General features: G+C 35.7%; 1 protein-coding gene and 2 non-coding genes across 3 annotated transcripts in view; 1 reads left to right on the top strand and 2 right to left on the bottom strand.

The window, feature by feature from the left end:
* The first annotated feature begins 720 nt into the window (after nt 1-720).
* On the top strand, nt 721-792 carry Trnag-ucc (transfer RNA glycine (anticodon UCC)). Its single transcript has one exon. It is a non-coding gene; the product is annotated as a tRNA-Gly (tRNA).
* Nucleotides 793-1,491: 699 nt separating this feature from the next.
* Trnag-ucc (transfer RNA glycine (anticodon UCC)) lies at nt 1,492-1,563 on the bottom strand. Its single transcript has one exon. It is a non-coding gene; the product is annotated as a tRNA-Gly (tRNA).
* A 2,703-nt stretch (nt 1,564-4,266) lies between these two features.
* LOC135118654 (facilitated trehalose transporter Tret1-like) overlaps nt 4,267-23,438 on the bottom strand; it is a 112,371-nt gene continuing 93,199 nt past the window's right edge. The window contains exons 4-5 of the mRNA XM_064041224.1: nt 11,565-11,752; nt 4,267-6,754 (exon numbers count right to left, since the gene is read on the bottom strand). Coding sequence (XP_063897294.1) covers nt 5,726-6,754; nt 11,565-11,752 — 1,217 coding nt within the window. The 3' untranslated portion in view covers nt 4,267-5,725. The remainder of the gene's footprint in view (nt 6,755-11,564; nt 11,753-23,438) is intronic.

Raw genomic sequence — 23,438 nt, 5'->3', positions numbered from 1 at the left:
TTGAGTTTCTACGCACACTGCGCAAATTGACAACATGACGACGTCTATGTAGACACTTGTATACATACTCTACTTAAATGTATACACTTTGTATACACATATTATATGTATATTTTGTAGTCACAAGTTGTTTGAATAGAGAATGTAGGAAAATACGGACGTTGAATGTAGATTTTCTGACCACTGTATTGGAAATAATGAAAGGTGTTTTATTTCTTAGCATTCAATCTCATACAAGTACGTAGTCTTTAAAGACATCTTCGATATGACCTAAAAGAATGTGCCTTGTGTGCTGACCGCAAATAGAAGAGTATGGTAGGAGAAAACATACTGCTCCGACCGATCACAAATAAAATTGGGTATGGGCAGGAGGATGATGATGAAATGATTAAAAAAAAATATATATTTCACTGTTTAATTTTCTGTGGAAAATACTTTACACAAATAGATAAAACCGGATAGAAGTCGGAATCTTGGAAACTGCTGTGTTGATTTTGCTACCAATTTCTAGAGCCATAAGCCGAAATAACCAAATGAATGATTTTGTTGAAGAATTAATAATTTGAGTTTGATTACAAGTCATTTGAATTCATTAACATAGGTGGTTTAAATAGAAAAGAGTATTTAGTTAATCGGTGGTAGGAAAAATATTATACCTCATTAAAAGGTATTACTTATGTTATTCAAGTTTTTTCATTTATTTCGAAGGTTCTAACAGATGCGTCGGTGGTGTAATGGTCAGCATAGTTGCCTTCCAAGCAGTTGATCCGGGTTCGATTCCCGGCCGACGCACACTTTGCGATTTCAACTATATGAAAGAAGTTTTAGTGGAAAGACTATGGAAAAGCCTTTACAGGCCTTTAAGAAAACTCTTACCGGTTGCAAGATTAAAAGAAGTGTGATTCAGGTATGAAAGATTTTTACGCGATTTTCCAAAAAGCAGGTTCACAATTCTGATGATTGTATTTGGAGACAGAAAGAACAGAGAATCTATTTTATGAGCAAGCAGTAAAAATATTATCATACTATCTTAATCCCGTCTACACCTCGGTGCGGATTCTAACAATGCGAGTTTCCCCGTTGCCATGACAACGCAGCGATGCGACACTGCACAATGTATGCAGATGCATTGCGTTATTGCATTGTATGGAAATACGAGTATTTTCGTACATTTCCTTACACAATATTAAATGTGAATGTTTGTGTGTTCGTTGACGCTTTTATGTAGATTATGAACATTTTGAAAAACAACAACAAAAAACAGTTTTGAAACGGAGATACCTACTTAAATAAAAATCTGTGTAAAACAGGCAGTGTCTTATGTTTAAGTATGACTGGCCTAACAAGGCGCAAAAAAAAATACTACTACACTATTAGGTATAACAAGACTCAAAAATTAATGATACTTTTCTAAACAACAAAATTCTTTGGCTACTCATGTTGTTTACTTCATTAATTTAATCTATGGTAACGAAATAAAACGCAAAAGTGTGCGTCGGCCGGGAATCGAACCCGGATCAACTGCTTGGAAGGCAACTATGCTGACCATTACACCACCGACGCATCTGTAAAAACCTTCGAAATTAATGAAAAAACTTGGATAATTTTACAGAAACATTGATATCTTTTAATGAGGTCTATTGTTTCATTTTGATACCATACTGTACTCCATTGTTTCACCCACGCCTTCCCGCACCCGGGTAAAATGTAGCTGTGTCCTCTCTCATGTTCTAGGTAGACTATCCTGTGACATCTTCCTGCCCTGTTCCCAAGTCATTTAGGGTCGGCGCAACATGTCTTTCTCTTCCATTCCTCTATATCAGATGTCATACTTACATCCACTCCCTTCTGCTTCATGTCCTCTTTCAGGCAATCGATCTCTGCCTCTCCATCCTTCCACATTCATACTTATCTTTGTAGCATGCGTTTCACACCGTCTCATCACATGCCCATACCACGACTCTGATATACTCATTCCTCACTTTGTCCATTCTGGTAACATCTATCCAGACTATCCTGTGTACATACAACTTAAGCAGTTCAGTAGTTTTTACTTGAAAGTGCAACAAACAGACATAGTTACTCCTGCCCTTAAAATATTAGTAAGTTATTTCAACCAAATACCTACTCTTTCATCTTAAGTCAGTGCCAACAATTAAACAATTTCTTACAAAACAAACGGTCAGTTACTTTGTACAGACGGAACGAATGAATCAAATCTCAAGTGGTTCTACACACTTGAAATATCTCTGAAGTGTTCTAAGTACCACTAAGCTAAATATATTATTTCTGTTTGAACACATCCATTAAAGGTTGAACGATAATTTATTAGTGCAAGTACATGTGTACTTATTTCTGTTGCATTACTTTTTTTGTTTGGAAATACTTACTAATTGGTATCCTGCTCCTAAGTGAATGTTTCGGATGTAAATTTTTTATTTTGATCGACATTTATTGTAGTTAATTTATTAGATTATTTAAAACACAGTACTTTTTAAGAAATATTGTAATCTTACAAAGGTATAATAAAATAGCAAAGTTCAAAATTAGGATGATAAAGGTTTTGCTAAGAGATTTCTTTCAGGCGTTTAATTGAATAGCAAACTGACCACAGAAGGAAGAAATTATATCTATTTATACCGAAATAAATAATAACGAATATATTATTTTTTTCTTTGAATTTTATAGAGAGAAAATATATTATATGGAAAACGACTGACCCAAGCTATTAGAAAACTTGAATCCGGCTATAACATCTTCTTATCATTTGAAATTGCAACATGAAATTCTATTTCTATTACTTAAGATACTTATCACAACATGCAAACGAAGAAATGTTTACATACCTAAATATTTTAGATACCGGTAAATTTAGAATGATGTAAGTTGCATTTTCCTTAGCAAGTAAATAGAAAATTTATAATTCACAAGATCGTCAGAAAAACCAGTGTTTAAGATATTGTAGTTAGTTCAGAATTCAGTTACATCCAAGTCTGTATTCTTATTGTCAATATCTTTTTGTAACTACCTACCTTTCCAATGTAAAAAAAAAAAAACAGTTACGATAAGAGACAAGGTGGTGGCCATGTTATAATGACGACGAAGTACTCAGAAGAAGTTTATAAGTGGCCTCCCAATCAAATCAATATCAAGTATTTTTCCGATAGGAACAATACTTTATGAGAGTGACAATGTCCTGAACATTTATCAGAATAGTCTGAGTACCTACTACTATCTATTCTCTAACTATTCTATGAGGGAATATACCTAGCGTAGGTGGGTACTTATTATTGAAAATTACTTTATTCCGCCCGAAAAAAACATCATCTTCCGAGCCTTTTTCCCAACTATGCTGGGGTCGGCTTCCAGTCTAACCGGATCCGCCCGAAAAAAACAGACTAGATTTAATCCTATGTATTTTTCTTGCTATACTACTTCAAGGATCAAAAATCTCAAAAAATGTTTCTATTTTTTTATTTTTAGCTTAAGTGACCTTGTTCCAATTTTCACAGGATCCCTGCCCATCACCATGACTCCATATAATCGTGGTACAATGGTGCACAATGGTGATACCGTAATATTGTTACTTCCACTAGTGAGATGTCCTCCTAGCCGATTATCGACCACGGCGACTGTTCTCATATAAGGTGATCACCCAGCTGCGCAGGACATATTATAGTGCACGAGCATTCGCGCAGACACAGGTGCACTCACTGTTCCTTCACTCTCATAACCCGATGGGACGGTAATCCGACACGACCGGAGAGAGATCAGGCGCAGGACCGTCATATACGTGCTCAAACCCATGACGCCATATAATCAAGGTACAATGACGCACAATGGTGATACCGCAATGTTGATGCTTCCGCTAGTAATGATGATTCTATTCTATTTGATAGCTCGTGTGTCAAGTTTACGTAGTTCGAGGTTAGGACTGTCAAGCACAAAAGTGTTTTTTTAGAACTATTTTTAGGTAGGTATATTGATCTGATAATAAACAGGTATTTATGAAGTGTCTGTCACTAACTAAACAGGTTTTCTTAAGGTATTTCTTTTGATTAAATAACACCGGTCTACAAATTATTTTCACCTCGGGGAGAAAAATGCTGCAGACCAATGTAGTCCTACAGTCAAATTAGCTTCGGGAGGAAAACGTATTTTATAATATTGTGAGACACTGGAGGTTCTAGGTTATTTGGGTATTATTACTGTGATATTATTCTTCTGTTACTATGCATTTGTCTGTTTATAAAATCAAACAAAAAATAGGGTCACAAAGTTTTTATTGAAACACTTAAATTCGATTTTTAAGTACAAATCAATAATAATTAGAATTAGCTTCCTCGTATGGCAACGTGTTTTTGTAACACATAACTTAATACATAAATATTCATTAAAATATATACTTATTTACAAAACTTAATAATACTGTTTCTATTTACACTCGCTTTCTCAATAGCTCTAAATATAAAATCGAAAAAAAAACATTATAAAAATGCAAGGCACCGGTTTTAGCACCAAATTTTACAAAATAAAATTGCAAAATTCATCATTATTTTATCAAAGTATTATGACATTGTCACTGGAGTAAAAATAATTATACTATGCACGACTGTACCTACACAAAGGTGTAATACTTTCAACAAATTATTTATTCGATATTATAATACAGTTTTATAATATTTTGTATAAGATACATTTTTAAAACAATTTGTGAGCACTAGTGCTCGCGACTGTATTCCATACCCGTACATTACAATGAGTATAATATCATTGGTTGGGTTACAAAATTACTGGTTGATTTAAAATTACCTATTTGTTACCATTCTATAAAAAATCAGATTATTATATCAACAGGTACTTGAAAAAGCTAATAATATTAGCTTTAAAACATCAACATAAGGGTCTTTTCCGTTTTTGTATTTATTAAGATTCATTTTCCCAACCAATAATATGATACTCATAGCTCTCTAATACAAATAAACTAAATCATAAATGAAGCCTAGTTGTTTCACTCAAAATCATTTTAGTTGAAGCCTATTCAGATAGGCTTAGAACAACATACTCAGACTTCACTCATGAAAAAGTCCGTTCAAAATCATCTAAACTATATTTACAATAAATATCACTAGTTTCTCAAATACAATAAACAGCTGAAAATATTCAGATCTCTTAACATTTATATAATAAAATGTTATCTACAAGAAAATAGATAATTTTGAAATTGCATCAGATTTTGGAAGCACAATAGCAATAAATTCAGTTTATGACGATAATTTTGATATTAATAACAATAGTACAGATTTATTATAAATAAAATATACATTTAGATTTACTAAAGTCAATAACTAACAATTCAATAAAAGCATTGAATGATTTAAATTTAGTTACACAACACTTTATTTACATTACTCATTACAAGCACCATTTAGATATATTTAGCACGACTGTTCCCGATGCAATTTCTCAAGTCTTGTGATGAATAGAGGAACTTTTTAAGATTAAGGCACTTTCAGGGAAATACTACACATTAATACTGGTTTGAAGACAACATGTGCTGATAAGCGCACGGAAGCTAAGACCTGCTCAACACCAATATATAGTTCCTTTGCTTGTGACTAGCAGAACAGTGTCTATAGCTAATATGTCATAATCTCCATTTTCCTCATCACGCGCTTAACCAGCGTCTTCTATAAAACAAACCATGACAAACATACAACAAAGACTATCGATTAATACATAAAGATTCAACGTATTTCGGATCCATTTCGTCTATCTCACGTCCTTTCGTTTCTGGGACGAAAAGTACGACGAATAAGAGACATAGTACTGATATACCTGCGTACATCCAAAAGAGTCCGTAAAGTCCTATGTAATCTTGGAAGTCTGTGGCTGTTTTCACATTCACGAAGCCACAAAGATGACTGAAGCTGGTAGCTAGAGCACTGCCGGTACTCCTGTATTCAAGAGGAAATAGTTCTCCAATGAGCAATGAAGATATAGGGCTGATGCCCAAAGAGAACGCGATCGTAAACGTTAGAACGCAGAGCAAAGGAATCCAGTCATAGGTCGGTTCTGATTGCATCAAATCAGATGAATTTCGAAACACTTCTTCGTAGTAGGCATAAGATCCAAAACCGGCGAGTGCTATCGACATCATCACGCCACTTATCATCAACAGTGGTAGTCTGCCAACATTGTCTATCAACATTCCTGATAGACATGACGCTAATAGTTGAGCGACACTAGTCGCTATTGCACCGCCGTGAGGGTTCATCGTCCTAAATGTCTTCTTGAACATTTTGACAGCGTAAAAGTTGAATAAATTTGCTCCAGTAAATCGTTGGAAGAACATCAGGCCACAAGTTATTAAAACTGGCCTCGTCATCCTTTTGGACAGCAAAGCTTTAAACTTCCCTGTGTTATCACCGTTGAATAGTTTACTGGCTAATATATTTGTTCGTATCGTTGCTAATTCTTGTCGGATATCTGCTTCAGGTCCTCGGAGCCATTGTAATGACTCTTCTGCTTCCTGGTCCTTCCCTCTCAGCAGGAGGGAAGATGGAGTTTCTGGTATGAAGAAGAGAGCGAAGAATAGGAGTATTGGTGCCGCGGCCACCATGAGAGCGAGTTGGTACCAGTTCAGGTAAGCTCCGATGGAGAATGATATCAGGATACCAATCTGGCTGAGAATTTTGAGAACTGAACTGAGGCATCCTCTGATTTCGGGAACTGCTATTTCTGTGACATATACCTGTGAACAAGAGAAAAATTCATTAGATATAGTACAAAGTATATAGGAAACTAATTACAGCATGAAATGGACTAATTCAAAAGGCAATCAATGCTTATTGTCTGTATCTAATGATTCTGACACTTCAATAATGTCTATATCTAATCTAAAGTGCAGCATAATTAGAATGCAGAAAGATTCCCTCAATTAGCAAAGAACATCTATAACGTGAATAATACAACTCTTAACATCTAAAGCTGTCTAACTCTGATGGCAGACCACACATACAAGCAATAAAATCTATTATGCAATCAAATTAAATTGTAAAACGAGACAAAGCGTTATCTAATGACGTTTAATCTTGTCTCAAGCATCACAAATTAAGATTAACATATCATTGGTATCATCTACATTATCAGATGAATTTATATATATTTTATTAGCTTCTATTAATTTAAAGATAAGATCAATTTGTTCCTTGCTTTCAATTTCAGTGTAGGCGTGCAAGATTGTATTTTTATTTTCATTCTTCACTTTATTTTGATTGTTATTGGTTTTATTATGTAGTTCAATGACTTCTTCGGTGTTTTTGTGGCGTAATAGAATATAGAATTGACCAGCTGATTCTGCCCACGTTGGTAGTAAAATTTGTCTTGAGTGAAATAGTTTTAGTAGGTAATGGATCTACGATATGTTTATCACTGTCTTTCGTCATTGTTTTTACTGTAGATCGTTTTACGCATGTTGTTTTAGCCATAACTAAATTGATTAAATCTGTAGTCACACTTAAAGATGTTACAGATAACAAACTTTTATTACTATAATTCAGTTTTACAGCTTAAAATACAACATTGCTAACATCGTTCGTAATAGTTATAGCTATAATCTTTTCTCTTGCATTATTTATGAAAGTGACCATTTTGACATGTGCATTGGTAATCACGGCTTACGTTTATTGCTTGGTGGAGTACTCTAACATTCCTGTTCCTTTGTCCTACAAAGTAGAGTTAGTAAACTTAGACCACCCTGTGAAAGCCCATAGGTCTATAGGTACTTAGAGAACTGAACCTACTGGAGACGACATCAACGTACCTTTCCCTCTGCTGATGACACAAGAGTGAAGGTAACAGAGACTATTTTACGTGGAGATTGGTGAACATGGCGTGTCCAGTGAGTTACGTGTTCTAAGCTTCATACGACGGTGAGCCAAAAACATAAAATTCTTGAACGATTCGCCACAACACTGGTCGCAGTTATTGTTATAGTAACATATGGAAATGCGTGAATATTCTATAGAATTATGTCAATGTTTATGTTAAGTGCGCGTGAGCAGGCATTCGTTTGTCAAGTCGTAATGTTGGTAGCACCTGTGCGGGATTTTGAGAATTTTGAAATAGGAATAAGGTATCTTTATAAATAGCAATTTATGAAGTAGACTGAAAAAATGATTGTGAAGACTGGATTGTGTGAAATATGACATGAATATGAAGGGAGTAAATGTTAGTACGACGAATGGCAGAGACGAATGGAAAAAGTGGTAATAAGGCATGAAAAAGAAAGAAAAAGAAGTAGCTTTTTTTGCACTTTTTTACAATCCAAAAGATTTTTGAATTTGATGATTGTCCAGGCTCATTCATCATCATTTACATTTTTGTTTCCCAATTACACTTGTGAGACAATTATTTTATTTATTTATTGAAATTGTATTTATTTACATGAAAACTCGAGAAATATAGCAACATTATTATTTAAAATTCCCCACACGATACCCCAGCCAACGTTCTCACAATAATTTCTCGAATATTGTTTCTTAAGTCCAATAATCATGTATTCTTACACCAAAACATTGGTCATCAGTTCACATAGTCTCGTAAAATGTTAACAATAGATTACTTTACATAAATAATACTTAACATTGCTACGTTACTGCATAAGCACAGTAATACCTTTTTATGTTTTGTTCGAAGAATGCCAAAGACTATGTATGGTCAGTCAGACACGACTATCCATTGACAAGTACTAGAATGAGGATCGTTTATTACCTACTACGTACTCGTTCGATTGATGGGTTTCTGCCTATTTTGTCGAAATTCAATTTGGTTATCAATTGGAAAACATAGGCTGTGTAAAGGATTCCTGTTAATTCAATCACTGTGATGTTCACAATGGGTCGTACCACAGCTGTCAAATTTGCATGCAAACGTTCTGTGTTATTCATGCCTTCAATTTGACAAATTCTACGAATATGAATGTTGTGGGTAATCCGACTTATAATGATTTGTGCTGGTTCTAGGATTACACGGATTGAGGGTACGAATGTCTAATGCTTAAGCATCGTTAAGTTTACGTAGCTCAGAATTTGGTAAATGAATTATGCATCTGTTATTAAAATACAGTTATAGTTATAAATAGACTCGTTATTAGATTAACATACTTAAGGTCATATTAAAATAATACATTTGTATCTAGTTGGCATCAACTTATGCAAATATTGTTGAGAGACCTATAAATATCATCTATTAGACATGATAAACTATAGCTATTATCGTACTTTGAATATAGGAAATATTCTGAATCTTTTATTTTTAGAACAAAACATTAGCATCGATAAGGTAATCTGAATATTTTTAAAAGTTTCCGTGCTATCAAATTAGAAGAAATTTTCTTTTAAATTCTGATATCAATGTCAAAGTTACCATACATAAGACTGTAAGTAGGTACCAAACAAGACCTATCCTAGAAATAAGGACTATCGCATCTACCAAAGTTACCTACTCTATACTTCGTCCTCAACTCAAAGTGACGTCTGTCAAAGATTGCACGATTCTGAAAACTGCAAGCAGTGGGCACGCAATGCTAATACTCATTTATTTCTCAATAACTTAAATTAAATCGCCAATTGTTTTCCTATGGATTACGTTGTACGTTGTACTAATATTAAAAAGTGTCAATAAGAATTGTGTTGATTTATGACGAATTTTTATTGCTATTTTATAAGGTATGCTTATTATAGTAAGTATATATAAATTGTTCTATTAATATAAAGTCACCGGGCTTTGACCGGATTTTTGCATATAGTATGACATAGTCAACTGTTTAAATGGTCTCGAATTCGACTGGTAGATATTTAAAACAATCGGCCATCAGAACCTTGAAATAACATAATACAAAGATCCGAAGTGACAACCTCCTCCTTTTTTTGGAAGTTGGTTAAAAATCAATACAAAATAATAATACATTTCTTTCGAGTGTGATTGCACCCTTATCCTAGTCAAGAGTTCCATTCAATTTTAATGTCTCTTTGACGCACGAAAGTTTCTTCTGTATAAGGTGTCCCATAATGTTTTATGTTGGCCCCTAATTGACCATATATGGTGTTCCTTAGCTTTCTCCCGTAGATACAGTTCCTTTATACGCAGTTTTCGTAATAGGGCTATAATGCTGGTTTATGTTTCCTGAGGTCTGTGGTTTGATCCCTAATGTTATTAGATTTACCTATTTAAGTTACTGTGTGAAACGTCTTTGGTGTATTAGATGGGTTTGATGGTGGTCCTACCGTTTTGGAATGCAATTTGATATTCTTTACTTTTGTTACAAACAGTAGCCTAAAAACTGACAGTTTTCTATTATAAGGTAAAGCGGAACGCTTCGAACCGGTCCTTGAAACCTAAGTAAAGGCCTATTTTCAGCAGTGAAAGTCCTATACTCTTCAAGGCTATTGCCGGTGCTGCGGGATTGTTCTCTGCGCTGCATCCACACCACGGGAGTGGTGATTGATTAATGATTTTCACCAAAAAACAGTCCTCTAGCTGAAGTAATGATGCTACTTACTTGTGTCGTCATAATAATGCAGCAGATTAGCATGCCCCGCAGAATGACGCGGCAGAGATCATGTGCACGCTGGTGGACAGAGCAGTGGCGAGCCACGCGAGGGTGTACGGTAGGACAGTGTCTACATGATACAGCTACTTACTTGTGTCGTCATAATGATGCAGCAGATTAGCATGCCCCCGCAGAATGACGCGGCAGAGATCATGTGCACGCTGGTGGACAGAGCAGTGGCGAGCCACGCGAGGGTGTACGGTAGGACAGTGTCTACATGATACAGCTACTTACTTGTGTCGTCATAATGATGCAGCAGATTAGCATGCCCCCGCAGAATGACGCGGCAGAGATCATGTGCACGCTGGTGGACAGAGCAGTGGCGAGCCACGCGAGGGTGTACGGTAGGACAGTGTCTACATGATACAGCTACTTACTTGTGTCGTCATAATGATGCAGCAGATTAGCATGCCCCCGCAGAATGACGCGGCAGAGATCATGTGCACGCTGGTGGACAGAGCAGTGGCGAGCCACGCGAGGGTGTACGGTAGGACAGTGTCTACATGATACAGCTACTTACTTGTGTCGTCATAATGATGCAGCAGATTAGCATGCCCCCGCAGAATGACGCGGCAGAGATCATGTGCACGCTGGTGGACAGAGCAGTGGCGAGCCACGCGAGGGTGTACGGTAGGACAGTGTCTACATGATACAGCTACTTACTTGTGTCGTCATAATGATGCAGCAGATTAGCATGCCCCCGCAGAATGACGCGGCAGAGATCATGTGCACGCTGGTGGACAGAGCAGTGGCGAGCCACGCGAGGGTGTACGGTAGGACAGTGTCTACATGATACAGCTACTTACTTGTGTCGTCATAATGATGCAGCAGATTAGCATGCCCCCGCAGAATGACGCGGCAGAGATCATGTGCACGCTGGTGGACAGAGCAGTGGCGAGCCAGGCGAGGGTGTACGGTAGGACAGTGTCTACATGATACAGCTACTTACTTGTGTCGTCATAATGATGCAGCAGATTAGCATGCCCCCGCAGAATGACGCGGCAGAGATCATGTGCACGCTGGTGGACAGAGCAGTGGCGAGCCAGGCGAGGGTGTACGGTAGAGCAGTCGCGATCAGCACTGAGCGGCGACCGAGACGCATCGCGAAGCCTCCCATTATACCGCCAACGAATGCACCTGAGGAAGAACAGAGATTTTGATAAGTTTTCAATAAAATGAAGACCTCAGAATTCGGTATGACAATTACAATTGTTGCAGTATAGATATCACCGATATCTGTCGTGTCTCTTAATGCATGGACGCGGATGGACCATCCAGATACATAAAGGTCAGTTGGTAGAACTGTCAATGGTGAGACACGGACTAATCATGATTGTGCATAGTAGTGTACAATAATATTATCCTGTAAATGACAATAACACCGCCTGTGAAAACTTCATATTTTTGTTAACATTCCAATTTCACTGAATAGCCTAAATATTTTCCTCTGCACAGCAATGTTTACCTGTACATTTTCAATAGGATTTCTCACGACAAATTGAAAATTCTGAAAAGCTTTACATTCCGTGATCGCTTTGAAAACTTTTTTCCCGTGAAAAGGGGACAAATATTCACTTTGACAGGCGGAATATCAAACGATGTAGTTTTGTGCTCAATTCTAACGATTTCAATCGGAAATCGGCATTTTTTTATTGTGAGCTTTCTGTTCTGTTTTGTCAGGTAAGATTTTAATCCCTGATATAGAAGAGGAGTTTTATGTTTACCACTGTGTGTGTCTGTCTGTGGCGCCTTAGCTCTTAACAGATGAAACGATTTGGATGCAGTTTTTAGTTAAGAGCTACATAGTTTACCAGCGGTGATTATTTCGCTATAATAATAGCAGTACTTAGTATTAGCTATATTTCATAAAAAAATTGAAAGAGAAAGATGTACCTACCTAAGACTTCAAGAAAGAGCATTTATTCTGTAAATGAGGTAACATATATACCTGATATATCAGTTTAAATGGTAGCCGATTTCAATTCAAAAAAGCTAAATAATAATTACAAAACAAATGTAAGTATACAAAAACCTCTAGGTTTCCATTAAACAATGAAGTACTTAACTATAATATAATAAATCATTCATCCTAATGTTTATGATTTTCTTTCATACCTCTATAGTAATGGAAATGTTATTAATATTATAAAACAGTTCTACAAACATAAAATAATGTATGTAGTTTATTCTTGTAGCTATTAATAATATTGTTTATATTTTACGTCAGTAGAGCTGCCATATTGTATGTAAGATAGTATAGTATTTCGGATATTCTAAACTGCTAAACGAGTATTCATCAGGAATTATTCTTAATTTATCATGCAGATTACAACTTCATAAATCCCACTATTTAGCATAAGAGATGTTTAATTTCTTAAAAAATGGGTCTTCCCAAGACTTCTCAGTGACATTTTATTAGGAGGAAATATACTTAAAATATTATAGATAAGACATCTCAAAAACACGAAAAGTACAAACATTCAACAGACTTCATATTTTCCCGTTTTCCTCTCATACACACTGACGGAAAACTACAACTCTTATTAATTGAAAGCTCAACGCTGAGCGATTGCGATACATGTAAATATATCCCGGGTATGTCTATCGTCTGAGCCGTTTATTTCCGTCTGGCACGAAATCACTGCGAGATGTACCAGATTGGCTGGCTCCATGGACAACTGAATAACTAGCGGAGGTGCCATACTTAGCGGAAAATCGAATCAATCCCGTTGGATCCCACATTTTGATCCCTAAAGGGAATAAATACTAACCCCCTTACTTATAAAATCTCTAATCACCTTCTAAGCAACATTTTAACTAATCACTACTTAAAGTCTTAAGTAGTAATTAAATGTTAGTTAAGACATGCTTAAGCAACGTATATAAGTAAGAATTTTCTTAAACAGCCCTTAAGTATTACTTATATTTAATTCACATTTATAAGTAAGGCTGTAAACAATTATCTGTGGGATTGATCGTCACAACTATTAAAATGGGAACAAAAAGTGGGATTCAACGGAAATTACTCGGAAAATATTATGTAGCTTAAAAAATTAGTACGCCAAAATGCGAGTGTTCGAGGGACGAGGAACGTTACTGTTTGCGCTCTTTTTGGACTGGATATTTTTTTGTAAAACCAAAAATCCTTGAATGTCTCAAAGAACATTGATACATACATTGATATTGTGTAAAAATAACTTAAAATTTAAGGATAGAAGCGACATCACCTCGAGCTCTGTTAATCGCCTGTGCGAGGTAGCATGTGCAGAAATAGGAAGTCATTTATTCGTATGTGTATATAGACCACCAGCAAGTAACTTTTCATTATTTATTACAAATATGGAGGAAATACTTAGGAAGATTTTTAAGTCAAATAAACTAGTTTTCATTTGCGGTGACTTTAACATAGATATATCTTCTGAATCTTCTGATAAATATCAACTGTTATCTCTATTTCAATCTTTTAATTTAAAACATTTGTTTAATGAACCCACTAGAATTACACCATCTTCAAGTTCATGTTTAGACAATATTTTTACAAATTGTGTGGTTCAGCATTCTTCCATTATTGCTGGTGTGAGATCGGATCACTTAGGGCAGCTTGTTAGCTTTCCTGCTAATAGAAACACTCCGTCAAGCGTAGTAATAAAATACAGACAATTAACAGACAGAACCTTAGAAACCTTTAAAAATAATGTTGTCAATAAATTATGCAGTAGTTTTAAATCAGAGGACTCGAATACTAAATTTAATAAGTTATTTAACACACTTTGTCTAGAATTTAATAAATCATGTCCTATTAAGAAACTAAAATCGACAATAAATTAAAATTCAACGAATGGTGTACAAAAGGGATTAGGATAAGCAGAGATGTATTGTATAACCTGTATCGAGAAAAATCAATGACATCTGATAAATCTTTTCATGATCATGTACGGAACTACTCTAAGGTATTCAAAAGTGTATGTATTCTCGCAAAGTCTAAATCAATTAGTGATAGAATAACTAAATCGGATAATAAAATAAAAACCGTTTGGAAAATAATAAATGCGGAAACGGGTCAAATTAAAGTCCGGGATACTGAACTATCGTTAACGATTAATGATGCAACTGTGTCGGATAATGTGCAGGTTGCTAACGCGTTTGATAATTTTTCTCTAATGTACCTGTAGAGGTTACTAAATCACTTAACTCGTCCTCTACACTTGCAGAGTCATTACTAAAACAAAATTTTGCTAAAGAAGTACCGGATTTCGGATTCCATTACATAACTTTTAATACAGTAAAAAAAGCTTTCAAAAACCTTAATTTAAAAAAAACGGAAGACTTATGGGGCATCTCTGTTAAAGCCCTGAGCTCCGTGATTGACAATATTGCACCAATACTCAGTCAAATATTTAACTCGTGTATAGATGAAGGCACCTTTCCTGATTTGATGAAACATAGTAAGGTCATTCCAATATTTAAGTCAGGTTGTAAGAAAAATCCGTCAAACTACAGACCCATTTCTATTCTCCCGGCTCTAAGTAAAATATTCGAAAGGATCATGCTTGATCAGATGTTAAACCATTTCAACTTAAACGATATACTGCACGACCGTCAATTCGGCTTTACAAAGGGTAGGTCCACTACGGACGCAAGTGCGCGGTTAGTCACTCAGATTTTGGAAGCCTGGGAGAGTTCGCAGGATGCCGTCGGTATATTCTGTGATCTCTCCAAAGCATTTGATTGTGTGGACCACGATACACTAATTTCTAAGCTGAGACACTACGGCATTCGTGGAAAATCTCTTGAACTTGTCCGGTCTTATTTATCCAACAGACAGCAAAAAGTGGATGTCTGCGGCTCAACATCTTCGGGGACAGTTGTAAAAATGGGCGTGCCTCAAGGCTCTATACTGGGTCCATTTCTGTTCCTAGCTTATATAAATGACCTTCCATTTGTGTTGTCTGATATTTCGGATGTTATTTTGTTTGCGGATGACACTTCCCTTGTCTTTAAAGTTAAGCGTAAGAACCCCAATGTTAGTCACATTAATGAAAGCCTAGAAATTCTCTCCAAATGGTTCGCAGCCAACAATTTATTATTAAACGCTTCCAAGACTAAATGTCTTAAGTTCTGTTTGCCTAACGTCACTGCGGTTGAAACAAATATAATGCTCGATAAGAGCAAATTAGAGTTAATTAACAGTACAGTATTTCTGGGCATTACCATTGACAGTAAATTGCAATGGGGTCCCCATATATCCTCCCTATCAGGGCGACTTGGTTCTGCTGCTTTTGCAGTCAGAAAAATCAGACAACTGACCGATGTAGCTACGGCCAGGCTTGTATACTTCGCCTATTTCCATTGCGTGATGTCATATGGCATTTTGCTATGGGGGGCAGCGGCTGATGTCCAATCAATTTTTGTTTTGCAAAAAAGGGCGATCCGAGCGATCTATGGCATGGGCTCTCGCGAATCTCTTAGAGAATTCTTTAAGGAAATTAATATACTTACATTACCTTCCTTGTATATTTTTGAAAATATTATGTTTGTTCGCAAAAACATCCATAAATTCACAGTTAAAAGTGACATTCACCAGATAAATACACGTAACAAACATAAATTAGTGGTTCCCAAGTTTAGGCTAACAAAAACAAATAAGTCGTTCTTAGGGAATTGTGTACGTTTCTATAACAAGCTACCTAAATGTATCCTTGATCTCACGGATAAAAAGTTTAAGAATGTAGTTAAAAACATTTTGATTAAAAAGGCGTATTATAAAATTCAGGATTACATTAATGACAGTGATGCCTGGCGTTAAATTAATATTGTTTTTTATTTTTCTCTGCACATGTGGCTTCCCCGGCGACCACGGGCACGGGAGTGCCTCCGCCCAGACCAGCCAAGCCCAAGCCAGCAAGACCCCAAATTGTATTATATAATGACTTGGTTACCCAATATATTTTTTCTTTGAATTGTATAAATTATTTTTCCAGTAACGATTGCACAAAAATTATCTTGTATAATTTATTAATACATTTTTAGCTCAATTTGGATTGTATAACATTCTCAGGACTAGATAGAAAACTGTATGTTTGTAATTATTTTTATTTTCTTTTAAAAGAGTGTCCATGGAGTTTCTTGCCGGTTCTTCTCCATGAGACCAACTCTTTGGAACCGTGCACCTAACTTTGACGTTTCGAAAGAGCTTTCATAGGCCTATTTGAAATAAAAAATTTTGAGTTTGAGTTTGAGTTTGAGTTTGAACCCAAACGCCTCGTTAGTTCACTCGTAACTGTCGGTTTTTGCTAGACAAAGAGCTAGAAGAAGGCGCCTGCATTAAGTATGGCAACTCCGGTCCTCTTTCCTTACTCCGTGGTTGGCTCGGACTAAACATTTGATTTCATGTGCGTTTGTTTGTTTTGTCTTTTTGCGAAGTTTTGTATGTGTGGTCTTGGAGATCATTGAAAGGTTGGTTTTGTCTGGCAGTGTAAATTCAGCGTTTTTGTTTGATTAGCAAAACATTCGTGTAAAGTGATGGATACACTGCCAAAATTATTATAGTAAATTGCCCATATTTTTTCCGATGACATTAGTTTTGGCTCATACAAAATTCTATCAATTACCTAATGTCTGTATGTATTTTGGTACACAGAAGAGCAGTTTATTGTATTTTCAATTAATTAATAAAAATCATGAGCTTTACCAATTTAGATAAACATGACGCAAACAGATTGAAATATGTAGCAATAGACCATATAACTATAAATAGTATAGGTACTTTCTACAGGACGTTAAAACACAGCTAGTAGTCAAAGTGTATTTACTCAATCTTAAATTCTATTACTGCAAATAAACACGAATTGCGTTAAAATGATACACAGCAACGGATGCAAAACCCATATATTGTACGTTAACACAGAATTGTAGGAAAACAAATAAACTTGTGTGCGTTCCGTATTGGAACATCACCAATCATTTTCATTGTGAAATTCCTAAGGGAGAGTGTATGCTTTTCAACCTCTGTCATTGCCTAATAATCTATGTCGGTAATCCCAGCTAAAACTAAAATTTTCGTAAATGTTTATACTTAAGAAAAAGTAAGTAAAGTTGCCATCCTCAGAAATTTGACTAAATATCTGGAGAACCTTAAAAATTAAAAAATAATCAGTGATAAAATACTAAGGTACACAAATTGAAAGTATTTTACTTACCTATCTATACCTACTTAAATCCTAATAGGTACATCGTTTCTATTACAACATTGCAATAATAGCCAAACTTATAGCGAAGAACCAATTACATCCAAATCAATACATTTGGTAGATAACTACACAGATTTTATGAAATGCGCCCTATAAAATCAAACTATGCATCAATAGTAAATAACGAGCGTGTTTGCTATAACGAACCATCACGCCAAAAGCTTCATATCAAAGGCTTTCAATACACACAGACAAACAGACATACAGACACGCGAACATACAAACAGACGATTGAATGACGTTGGTGCAATATGTCTGCGTTTACAAAGCGCAGTCGGGGTATGAAGTGATGGACTATCAGTTTCGTGTCAATAAACTATAGGTACATACGGCTACTACACGGTTATATACGGCTTGTTTTCGTAAAGGGTAAAAAGCATAAGAATACAGGAAATAGTGGAATTGAAAAAGGGTTGAAAATGTTCCATTGCCTTTGCAACTAAATAATAAACCAAAAAAACTGCAAATGTGGCCTTTTTGCACATACAAAGAGTTTGCATTCAATAAAATACTGTCTTGTTTCTATGCTAAAATTCAAATCAAGCCATTCACTGCAATTAAAAGAAATAACAAAAAAAAACTCTAATGGCATCTCGGATTTTTGACAGACAACGGCCAGTAACTTTTCTTATTCATACCACGGCATTCCGAAAGGAGGTTGCATTGCACACTTTTAAAGTTTTAACAAATAAAATAGAGAACTGTCAAATTGACATTTAATTAACCTATAGAGTTAATTTTAGCTTATCTATGATTGTTCAAAAGGAATTTCAATAGCTCGAATCTGTCTACACTGCCTTTTGATCGGCCATAACCTCGAGGTATCTCAATGATGAATAAATACATCGCAAGACTTCACAAATGAAACAAAAGAGTTCTTTCAGTCGATGACTGGAACACTAATCCCGCCTACCAAAACGAAATAAGTAGGCTGAACATTCTTAGAGCATTGAACGAATTGGAGCCGCCGTGAGCACAAATGTCTGTGCGAAAAAATGCTGCTAAATAAAGCGTGGGGGACGAGAAAATGGAATGAATAAGTTTTTTTTTTATATTTGATAGTGACAAGAATTCTAAGTTTTACTAGAGTTTTTTAAATTGGCAAAATACATTGAACATCTCTGGCATTCGTTATGGGTACTCAGAAGCCAGTAAGTCTCACAACCAGTCATACCTTGACCCAGACACCTTGTGAAACACCAGTGTTTTGACTGGCTGAATCCGGTTAGACTGGAAGCCGACCCCAACATAGCTGGGAAAAGGCTAGGCAGATGATGGTAGTTATATCTCACTCTACCATTAGCATAAAAACTTTCCAGTAGAAGTACAAGTAAAGGAACATAACGACACTGGCGTCTCCAATTGGTTAACTAATCTAAGTGAACATCCCAAAAAGTGGCATACCGAAGTCGAGAGTCGCCCTTTATCAACGAAAAACAATGTCTTAAGAAATACCTATGTCGGCGGCAGAAGATATATTAAACGCCGTCACTTGACGGTACAAAACACTTTTATTTTGTTATTTACGCCGGTATTCAGGTTGCTACCAATTTAGAATGCTGTTCTAATGTATTTATTGATTTATTGGTCGCGGTATTTGTACAGTGCGACCAGTGTATCTTGACGTTTCTTTGGCGGGACGGTAATGTCAAATTGGGTTGAGTTTAGCAATGAATCCCGTGAAGAAATGTTTTTATTTCAATTCGTGTCTCGTTTTGAGTGAAATCTTTGTTTAATGCAAATTATTGTAAGCGACATGTAACTGTTCAAAATTAACATGAATAGTTTGATAGAATAATTAGGGATCACAATATACTGGGTTTACTGTAGTGTTTAGCCGATTGTAAAAAATAGGCTAGTGGCATAAAAGATTGATGATTATGCAGTGATGCAATGCTTTATTTCATAACATGTAAAGAAAGTACTTGAAAGAAAACTTTCCTATCGATTGCAAGACTATACTTTTGGTAAGTAATTGCATAAATAAGGAAAACCATGGTTAAATATATATTTTTTATTACACCAATTACATCTTTGAGTACAGTTCCCAGAGTACCTACCACATTTAATGCATGTCTTTCTGTCTAGGACATTTACAATATAAATCCTAAAACATTACCAGTTAAATAGTACGGAAGGGCCAATCAGACTCATACATTTTACTTTAGCGTTCTCCGATATTCATTTCCTAACTTATTGCCTCAGCAATGAAATAATAACCACATCAAATTGATCATTGCGTAAATGCCCACTAAACGGATTAAAATTAATGAATAATGCTTCCAGTTTATTAATATCACTTGAAATTGCTAACTATCGAGTGATAAAACGTTATGGCGTGAAATCATGGAGAACTAAATGACTAGCGGAGATGTCATAACGCAAAATCTCCTAAGAAAGTAGCGCGACAACATGCGGGTGTTCGGGGGACGAGGAACGTTACTAGCTCCGCCCTTACACGCCCTCTTTAAAACCCACCCACTTATTTCAAAATAAAATCACCAATCATTGATAGATTGGTTTTGATTTTACAAAGATCCCGAACATCTCGATGGTTCTAGTAACTGATCACGCCTGCCGTACGTTGCTTGACCTACAAGAAGGCGTCTGACCTACCTTCCTTATGGCATCTCCGCTATCTTTCCTTCCTCCGTTGACACAATCTTCACGCCGCCATATTTTATGGGTTTGACAGTTATTCAACTGACATAATTACCGTAGTATCAATCAGTTTGTAATAGACTGGTCCTTGGCGGTCCTGCTTAAAGTTGTATGAGCAGGAATAGAGCTGGTTACATGCTTGTTTCTGCCTCAAGGAAAGTCTTCTACGAGATAACGCTTAATAATGGTCACTTTTAACATAAAATCCATTGAATGTCGTATTTAGGTATAGGGAGGGAGGTAGCCAAATGATACCTATGTTTCGTTTGAACAAAATTATAATATTAATAAATCTTAACTATTACCTAATTATTAATTCAGGAAAGCTAAACAAAACTCAAAACCAATTGATTGTCATTTGTTTTTCATGATAAACATTTGTTGTCAATCAAATTCAAATAAGCCAATAAAATATACATACTTCCATCATATTCCTTCAATTCCACATTACACTGCGTGCCAAAAAAAACTGGTCACAATGTAATTGAACCGACATACGCAAACTGCTCGCGGGTGTAACGTAATGGAGGTGTATTCAATTATCATTATATCGGCAATAAATAATAATTTCCAGATACTTTTTGAGACAGTTTTATCGATAATAAATTACGGTTATTTCGGAAGATCGGTTTTATTGATTATTGTGTTGCTTTTACCGTAAATTGTGTTATTAAATACAGGGCATATTTTTGTACATAAGGTCCCGGCTTTCGTTGAACATCTTTGTTAGTTGTTACGGGTAGTCAGAAGCCAGTAAAACTGACAACCAGTTTTATCTAGGGGTTGCCCAGTTAGCTGGGTTGAGGAGGTGAGATAAGCAGTCGCTTCTTGTAAAACACTGGTACTCAGCTGCCTCCTATTAGACTGGAAGCCGACCCCAACATAGTTCGGAAAAGGCTTGGGAGATGATGATCATGAACAAAGCTTAGGCAAGATTATTTTTAAGTACTGTATTATTATCAAATATTAAAGTCTGCCAATACCTCCCAACCCTAGGCTTGTAGCAAGCCCATATCTTGTATCTTGTCAAACTGATAATTCAAGATAATCGACAAAACGGTGGCTAAATTAAAGCTAAATTATTGAGACCTTGATCTAGAAAATAGGTCTTAAATGTATGTGAACGGACAAAGATAAGAAAGGTATGCAGACAATCTCTTGAAACATGAATAACTGTTTTGAAAGCTATTTGACCTAACCACGACACAACACTTATTCATGCTAAAAAAACATTGTTCATTGTTGGGAAAAGGCTAGGATGATGATTTTTGTACACAAGAGTGGTTTCCATATTACTATTTAAAAAGACATTGAGGAGGTTTTAGTAGAACTTAAAACTGTAGATTTTTCAGTAAAAAAATAAGAACACAAGTCTATCTAATATAGAAAGAGTTAAACACAGAAAAGTCAATGTACTAACTTAACTCGAAACCACAAGTTAGCATGTAGATTTTAGCATGAGATGTTATTAATGATTTCTCCGAAGAAAGTTGTGTAGCTAGTTCTACCGGCGGTATTATTGTAAATATGTTCGTAATACAAGATATTATTACGATGTTGAGATACAAGAGCTATGTGGTTTTATCTTTTAATAAGCTTACAGCTCGGCAGCTTTTAGACTTTGTATACTATAAAGCAAAGGACTTAGGCTGGTTTCTAAAAAAAAGATAATATTTTATATATTATAAAAATGCTTGTCATAATTATTATAAAGTACAGTAACTACTGCTGTAATATTGGCATTAAAACATTTTAAAACTGGACCAAATAAAATGCAACCAAGTGTATTTTTTAAACATATTCTGTGTTCCAAAAAAATTTCGCGAAAACAAAACCAATTTTGGCGAAAATCCACGAAAAGGGAAATTCGAAGGCAAAGTCTTTATCCCCAAAAAGCCTCCAAACATTAAGATTGTTTGTACTAATATGTCGTAACATTTCAAGTTTTACAAACAAAACGCTAAACATTTGGAAACTAACGCCATATTTCACAACACTGAAAGGAAAACACTTACATAACTTACAACAATTACTTAGAAACCAAAATGCCTTAAGTCACTGCAAAGTTGCCACTCAATTTTCGACTCTACTCCATAACCATAAAGTCCTAATTAGATATTTGTCACGTCTAGTTAAGACGTCTATTAAATTCAGTTGTGTCCATGGAGAACAAAATGACTAGCGGAGATGTCATGACGCAAAATCTCCTAAGAAAGTAGCGCGCCAACATGCAGGTGTTCGAGGGACAAGGAATGTTACTAACGCCACCCACACATCTCCATTAAAACCCGAAATTTCAGGTTGCTCGTTCGGGTTGCTTGTCAATCAATGATTTGACAAGCAACCCGAACGCCTCGTTAATTCTAGTAACTAATCACGCCTACTGTATGTTACTTGACCTACAAGAAGGCGCCGAAGACCTACCTTCCTTATGGCATCTCCGCTATCTTTCCATCCTCCGAGCTTGTGTCAAAGATTGCTTTGTTTCACAACTCTTTGTTTACTCACAATAATAATTTAAAAGGCTGACTCAGTGCTGAAATTGAATTAAAACGATTTTAATATAAAGGGTTTTGTCTGAAAGCTGTTAATGTGCTTTAATGTCGCACTAAGAGCCCTGGTTAAGTGTTCATTAAGCTGTAAAATGTAATTAACAATGGTTTTACTTTATAATGTATTAAAATTTTATATTCTCTTTTAACTCTGAAAATGGACTGATTGACATTATAATCTCGACATTGACATAATTATTATTTTTTAATCTTTTTTCTTTTAATCCTTCTCCGTGTGAGACGAGGCCTGTGCCCAGCAGTGGGACGATAAAAAGGCTGTAACTGTAACTGTAATATTTTTTCGTCTCTATAAAGTAAACTTTAAGTTACCCGTATGTATATTTTAGGTCTGTTTTATAG

This window comes from Helicoverpa armigera, chromosome 24 (genome assembly GCF_030705265.1).
Source record: "Helicoverpa armigera isolate CAAS_96S chromosome 24, ASM3070526v1, whole genome shotgun sequence".
Taxonomy (NCBI): domain Eukaryota; kingdom Metazoa; phylum Arthropoda; class Insecta; order Lepidoptera; family Noctuidae; genus Helicoverpa; species Helicoverpa armigera.
This window is presented reverse-complemented; position numbering and strand designations above follow the sequence as displayed.